Consider the following 7,919-nt stretch of genomic DNA (forward strand, 5'->3'; position numbering starts at 1 on the left):
ATTTTTCAACCAGATCGGTTACACTGGCTCAGCACAGAGTAACAAACATCTGGCAAGGGCCTCTATTGAAGTCAGCATGAGTAGTTCTGCTGCTAAATGTCTAATCAACTGATTGATGCTGAAAGGTTAATGACCAATGTCTTCACTTCTTAATTATGCTTTGCTTGTTTGAAAGATAATGAATACAAATCCTGAGAATTACTTCAAGGCAAAAAAGAAACTGGTCGTCTTCTTTCCAAAATACATTAAGATAAACCCTAATTTGAGTAACCTACAGATATATTATAATAGACAAAATAGAACCTTTACCAAGGAATGTACATATAATAAAGACAAGAGTGAACTAAAAAAACCTGACAGTCCTACTGCAGAACACTACCACAATAGCACTGACATGAATTGGTGACTGGGGCCAGGTTATATTTAGAATTTCTGGGGTTTTACCTCTTGTTCAAACATCAACATCCACATCATCACTCACCTAGTCTGGTAGGACCTTGCTCCCTTTGTTGAATAGATTGCACCATCTCTATAAGCTTTTCAGTCTCTTGAGGCACATTCCATGAAATTTCTAGATTATTTTCCCTGGCATACTGGAGAACTGACACATGAGTTGAAGTATTGCCTGAAGCAGAAAGCAGAAAATAAACATTTTAAGTAGTGCATATGAATGTCTTAAAATAAATCTAAAGGACACATTGTGGTTGTGTTTTGCATTAAGCACAACTAGACAGCAATTTTCCACCAGAGTGTGAAAGCTGAATTTTCAATGAGATCAAAATGGAACTATTCCCAGGGGAAAACATATGCAAGTATTGCTGGAAACAGTTCCTTTTCTGTTGGGAATCAGCAAGCAGCATTCTACCTCGGATCAGTTTGATGATGACTGGAGAATTTCAGTTTACTGATCTCCAAATGTTATTGCTTTTCCATTTTAAAATTGTCTAAACTGCTTTTTTTTAGGTGCACATAGTCTTGCAAAGGCAGTAGTTTGCTGCCCCATTTGTCTGATCAGCCAGGCTCCCCCAGATAACTACATTTCATGCAAGTTGCCCTCTGTCATGCAATGCTTGAGTGGCATGCATCAGGCTGCAGCATGGGACATAGTACACCCAGGGAGCATGACCTGCAAAGGGGAATGAAGAGAAATTCCAAGTTCTGCTATTCTCTGACATCCCAGTTCTGTTATACATTATATAAGTATGAATAAAACTATTAACAGAGGGTTGATATAAAAAGTTAATAAATATCAGACTTGCAGAATTGAACTGGTCAATACATTTTTTATAATTATCATTGGGCTTGCTTCTCTGTATCTTGCATGTACACAATTTTCAGAAACAATTTCTAAAAACTCTAAATTATTCTAGACATACAGAAATGCTATACTTTTCCTCTATGAGCTTTCTAATTAGTATAAGTGCTGGTAATCCCCTCTTTCGGAAGCACAGGTATAATACAAACATATCAACACCTGGTGGTGTAACACCAGCAGCAACAGACGTTGCTCTGTGGAAATGGTTGAATACTGAATTGAAAAAGTACAATTCTGATCAGAAATACAGGTTTGTTAAAACAAGTGCTACTGGGAAAATGCCAGATTCTGTTCAGCTCCTGCCACGAGGATGGACTTGGCACACAGGCACACAATGTCCTGATTTACTATGGTCCCTTCATGTATGTGCAGGATATGTGGCATTCTGCCAGGGTGGCTGCACTGATAATATCTGAGCTGAATGACCTAACTAGAGGTGTACCTCCCTGACCAGTACATAACTCTGCAAGCTCAGTGAGTCTAGCACTCCCAAAAAGGGTCTATAATCCAACATGCATCAGGAAATAAATCTTAAAAAGTCAGTTCTAGCACTCTAAGTTAGCCAAAAAAGCCAGTCAGAACCAGAAATGCCCATTCCAAAGACCAAAACCTTGCAGTCGGACCAAACCTGAACCAAAACCCCTTTGAATTATCCATTCTTACTTGAACCAGAACTGAAGTTGAACTATTATTTTTAAGTCTGTTGAACCTAATTCAGAACTGAATCTAAACCAAACATGAATTTTTGCTTTTCTGCCACAGAATAAGAGTTCAGCTAAATCTCCATCCTGTGACAGGCACTTCTTTGCCTGTTTGGCACATACACTTATGTCCAGTGTGGTATTAAGGGAAGTGCTCCTCAGAGTTACTGTCCTAAATATTCTTCATCACACCATTCCCTGAATTGGAAGTCACGCCTTTATTCACCTGAACCAGAACAGCTTGGTTCGGGAGGAAACTGAACAGCATCTGAACCAAAAGCTTTACTAGCTTTATTTCCCCAATATAAACATAACATTTTTTCGAGGGATTGGAATGGGTCGTTTAAAAAATAAATATAACCTATACTGAGAAGTTGTTTTGTCTTGTATAGCAAAAGAATACAAAGAGTCTTTATGCATTTGAGTTGAAAGACAGATACATACTGATCTCAACACTTTCAATAAATGCCTGTACAAATTTTTTCATTTCCTCAAACTCTGATGCTCCAATATTGGAACTTCCATCCAGAAGAAACATGACATCCACTGGTTTGTTGCACAACTCTGAGGAGGAAGGGGAAAAAAAAGAAAAAAAAAAAAAAAAAGAAAGAAAATAACCCAGGTTATTTATAGATAATACCCAGAAGCAGCACTAATCACTGGTAGGAGCAGAGAGGGCAGAGATACCAACATTTTGGGAAAACAAAGCAGGATAATGACCAGTTCAAACAATAAGTGATGCCCCTTTAATGAAAGCCTTGAGATTTATATTCAGTGGGGTACAAGGGTATTTCAATTCCTGCTTTTCTGCTAGTGTTATTTTACTGTCAGGGGACTAGAAGAACAGCAAGCAAAAAGAAACAAAAAAAACCAAAAAACAACCCCACCAAACCAAAGCAGCAACAACAACAAAACCACAGCAAACAGAACAAACCAAAACAACACACACACCCCAAAACAAACAAACAAACAAGCAAACCAACCACAAAACCAATGAAGCCCCTGCAGGAAAGAGGAAGTGTAATTTTAACTTGCTTGATGCGGGCAGTTGAGAATAACTTTTTTTCTTCTGAGAAATACTGTACTTCACTGACAAATGGAGCCAAGGCCTTCTAAGCCTACTGAAGGCTAGCTGCAGGGCTGTGCTTGGTACTGCTGAACTGGGGCAGTATCCTCAGACACCAGTGAAGATAAATGGTCCTTCCTTGGCATTTGGACAACAAGATACCAAATGATATACAGGAACCCTCTTCAAATTTCAGTGATGTGAAGGGGAAATGAAGGAAATGGGAGAGAGGAAAGAGGAAATTACACAGAAAATATGTCCAACTTTACCTGGAATTTCTGTCCAAAGTTTACGAGAGCAGCAAGACTGCAGCACTAATTCAGGTGCTTCTTCAATAAGTGTTCTATAACTATGCAAGATTATTGGGTTATTAGGCTGACTGATCTTTCTGAGCTCTTGGATAGTTGCATTGGGGGTTATGCCTATGGGAATAACATTTATGCTCCTGGGATGTCGAGTGATAACGTCAGTAGAAGGGTTGGATGTCACCATATATACCAAGTGAGGAACATCTTGCCTGCCCCCATTCATTGGTGTAAATGTGTGTTTGGAAATATAATTGAGGGCATTCCCTGTGTTGGTAGCCTTCCCTCCTTCGTAAGGTATGCTCCTCACCTTCTCAATAATATTTTCCTTTGACTGTATTTCCCTAAAGGAATACTCCAGAGTGACAGTCTCTGAATACTGCATGATTGTAACATGAATATCTTCCTGTCCTACATTCATTCCTGTGATCACCTTCTCAAGGAACTTCTTGACGATATTGAAATTTTCCTCCCCAACATTATCAGATCCTTCCACAATAAAAGCAATGTCCAGACTTTTAGGGGTGGGTTTTTCTGAAATGGGTGTTGTTGTTGTGAGACCCCAAGGGGGAAATAAGACACTGGATACTGTTGGAGAAGATGTAGTTTCTACCAGAGAACTTTCTTCAGGTCCAAGATCACATAGACGATCAATGAGGAGATCCCTATTGTCCATTAGCTCTAACACGTTGTTCATTAGGAAGGCTCTATTATCTGGTGACTGCTTTTCAATGAACCTGATTTGCTCCGCATTAACATATGGTCCAATACCCACAGCCATTACTGCAATTTTTTTATTCTTCAAAGCTGTGAGGATGCTGCGGAGTTTTCCTGGAGACTTGCTTGCTATAAATAGCACTGCAATTCTGGCAGCATTGGTCCTTTCTGCTTTTCCGAAAACATGAAACACAGTGTATTTCAGGACTTCAGAGGCAGATGCTATTTCATCACCTGTGTATTTGATGCTTTGGACAATTTTTCTCATCTGGGACTGTGTTTTGATATCTTTAAGGCCAAGATAGATTGTCGGGCCAGCCCTATACACCAGAATTGACACTCGGATTTTTTTTTGGGAGATGTGGAGTTTCTTCATCATGCCAGTTATGAAAGTTTTCAGCTGTTCAAAGTCCTCCTCTGACAGTTTATTGGAGCCATCCATTAGGAAGGCCAAGTCCATCATCTTGCTGCATGAGTATTCACTGGGTGGTAGTTCAATGTCCTCCTCTGGAGCAGGTGTTGTCACTGTTAGGGTGTCCTCCACTGGTTCACAGGCTATACAGGTTAAGTTATTCCCTTCACACAGACTACAAAAATCACCAAATTTAAATGTAAAATGTCAATGCTTATAACAACAAATCACTCGCATCTAATAAAAGAATGTCCATACAGAAACAATTAAATTTAACAACAAAAAAAAACCCCCATGATGTGAGTGATTTCTTTCCCTTCCCCATTTCCCCACAACTCCCCACAAGCTATTGTACAGCTAAATCCTATATGTTCATGCACGTTTGTTTAGATCCAGGAAATGTATGAAAAACTATGATGTGTCTGTCAGAGGAAACTCTCCTTGTAACAGCCTTTGGCAGAATGTGTAAAATCTGTGTCTGGAAACCGCCTAGAAACCTACCGCGCTTGAGCAATGCAGCTACCTACAAGCCACTGGTGGACTGAACTGGCAGATCTGGTTTGCTTCACAAGGAAGAAAAACACAAGGCAAACTGGAGGCAGCTAACACAAAGTAGAGTAGGAAAGAAGCTTTTACCTCTGATATGATTTAGCAGACTCTGCAAAGACTCTAGGTTTACCTAGGTTTTAACCTTAGTGAAAATAACAAACAGCCTTTTTTTCTACCTCTAAAGCACATTACTTTCCTATTCTTTTTCCTGACTCCATTTTGTTTGGAATACAGCTTTGGCACATGTTCATCCTCCACTTTTTTATGTCTCTGCTGTTATCTTCCTCTTATTTACCCTGTTCTCTGTTTCAGTCCCTTTTCTCATATCAAAAGATGTATTTCATCTACAGCTGTTCTCTCTTTTTAGTCCTCTTTGTCTTCCCTCAACATTTCCACTCACCTCCATTAGTACATTTTTCACTTGCCCTTTCCATCTCAGCTCCCATTTTTCTTTTTCCCCTCATCTCTGACTTTTCCACTATTCATCATTCTGTACAGCCACGAGATTTTTCACCTCTGTCACCTTCCACCTTTTAGGAACTTGTTTATAATTCATCTCTTTCTATCTTTAGCAAGTCTTCAACACTTCTGCCCTTCTAATTCCTAGTTGCACAATTACCTTTGCTTCGCTTATCAGAACAAAGAACATGACTGTACTCACGCACAGGGTGGTACAGACTCAGCCAATGTATTTTCCTTGTCTTACTGGACAGACCAAGAAACAGAATAGGAAAAGTTTATCACGGAATAAGGACCAAAATATGCTTATTTTCACTGCCAGATAAAACCCAGGATGTACAAGCTGAACAAGTTAATACTGGAAGAAGGTGCCATTCTCTGGGAAAAGACTTCACTTTACACGTGGCACCTTCATTTAAGTTCTCTTAGCTTAAGCACTATGTACTTTTCAAGCTGCTTTTAGTATCTTCCTAATTGAAGAATGCACAGCTACTTTTGGCATTAACATATAGCAACAGAAGATTTATTATTTTAATCCTAATATGAGCAAGACTCTTCTAGTTTCCAATTTCCTTTGGATATTTGCTATAAAATTCATTTTTGTGCAATATTTTCTATTGTTTGTACAGATGGTGTAGGCATCTAAATTAGGTGACAGCTATGCAAAAGGATGTTTCCCTAGTGAGGTAAGTTTTCCTAATGTTCTGAAATCTTTTGTGAGCAGCGGCCAGTGTATCAACATTTAAGATAAATTATTATTAAGGATTACAAAAATTAGGGAACAGAGACTCATTTATGAGGACTCTTTTTTGACCTTTTGATGGAATTCAAGCCTCTTCGTGTATACTGTTAAAAAAAGAAAATTAATTGATTAGCCTAACAGTCTCATGCCCTGGGTTTATAGCACAGACATATGCTAGCCCCGGCAAGAGGCCAGGAATTCAAAGTTCATACCCATTCAGAGCTTCTGTGAGGTTCAGAGCCTTTGGAGCTAAGGTGTTAGTCTGGGTTAATAGCTGCTGCAGTTTTACAACTCAGTTTCTATTAAATATGGTCAAATTAGAAGATGGAAAACTCTCTTCTATTCACTAGTCAAAGTATCCATCAAGGGTCTAGACATCCAGAGAATGCCAAACTTTCGGGTACTACAGCCCATGACGTAATATGCCACTGGGCAGTATACAGAATGAAAATTAGTCTCTGCCACATTGCAGCTGAAGGCCCTGATCCTGCATGGTGCACAGCATTGTGCACCCTGCCACTAATTTCTTCATCTTTGGAAATGCCTGCATGCAGGATCAGGCCATGGGATATCATCTTAAAATCTTGGGGAAATTGGTTTTCCAATAATAGCACACAATTCCAACTGCTAATAATCTCAGAGAGTTCTAGGTTGAGTGCACATTCAGATCTTGCACTACACGTAGGATTTTTTTAGTACTGTCAGAAGAAAGGAGTCTGATGGCTTTACTGATTTGAATCACACCTTACACAAAAAGAAGTGGAACATCTGAAGCCAGTGGGGCCACCTACACATGGGAAAAGATCTTTTTTGAATTTCACTTGCTTAAATTCAGCTGACATCCTATAATCCCTACTGTCACTGAAAAACTTCAGCTTTAGATTATATGTGAAGGGATATTGACAAAAAAAGTGATTTCCAAGCTTCATCTTCAGTGGTAAATGTAAAGTTACATCCAAAAATGTATTCACTACTCAAGAGGCACGCAATTTCACTGCATAAACCCATCATACCAAGATTGACAGCGCTGTGGATCATCTCTGTTCAAAACTATTCTCTTTCCATGCGGGATCTTGACATCTCCAACTGCACACACAGGACAGTCTTCTGGACTGACACAATCCAGGGACAGTTCATCAAGTATTTTTCCTGTTTCAGAATAGCACAATAGTATAAAGACGTCAATTTTCATGAATTGCAAAACTAATCATTTCATTTACCCTGCTACAAAAAAAAAAAAACATGACAAGGCCTCTGAGTAGGGCTCAAAATTCTGAATACTCCGCCTGTGTTATGGTCACTGCCAGTTTAACACAAAGAAATATTTCTTTCCTTCCTTTGTGACCATTTTTATTTAGATACTGGAAGTACTTAACCCAGTGTAGAGCCTGTAACAGCCAGTACCATACAGAAGGTGAACATAGCTTTCAAACAAAGCATTGAAGATGACAGGAGAAAATGACATTTTCTTTTTTACATATATATTACTGATTCCTCCTAGTATCCCCTACCTCGTTCTGATCAGAGATACCAGAGCCCAAAATAGCTGGTTTTGGTCTTAAAATACCTACTTTCTTTGCTTTCATGTCTTCTCACTCTGCCCTTAGGAGCTATTTATTCATCTGAGTTTTCACTCTCCCTTTGTATCTTGCT

General features: G+C 39.1%; 1 protein-coding gene across 1 annotated transcript in view; it reads right to left on the minus strand.

Moving 5' to 3' along the window:
- VWF (von Willebrand factor) overlaps positions 1-7,919 on the minus strand; it is a 140,746-nt gene that overhangs the window by 65,105 nt on the left and 67,722 nt on the right. Inside the window, exons 27-30 of the mRNA XM_035892068.1 lie at positions 7,280-7,415; positions 3,352-4,691; positions 2,461-2,580; positions 482-625 (exon numbers count right to left, since the gene is read on the minus strand). Of these exons, the coding sequence (XP_035747961.1) occupies positions 482-625; positions 2,461-2,580; positions 3,352-4,691; positions 7,280-7,415 (1,740 nt within the window). The remainder of the gene's footprint in view (positions 1-481; positions 626-2,460; positions 2,581-3,351; positions 4,692-7,279; positions 7,416-7,919) is intronic.

Source organism: Egretta garzetta, unplaced genomic scaffold (assembly GCF_000687185.1).
Source record: "Egretta garzetta isolate BGI_Z169 unplaced genomic scaffold, ASM68718v1 scaffold293, whole genome shotgun sequence".
Taxonomy (NCBI): Eukaryota; Metazoa; Chordata; class Aves; order Pelecaniformes; family Ardeidae; genus Egretta; species Egretta garzetta.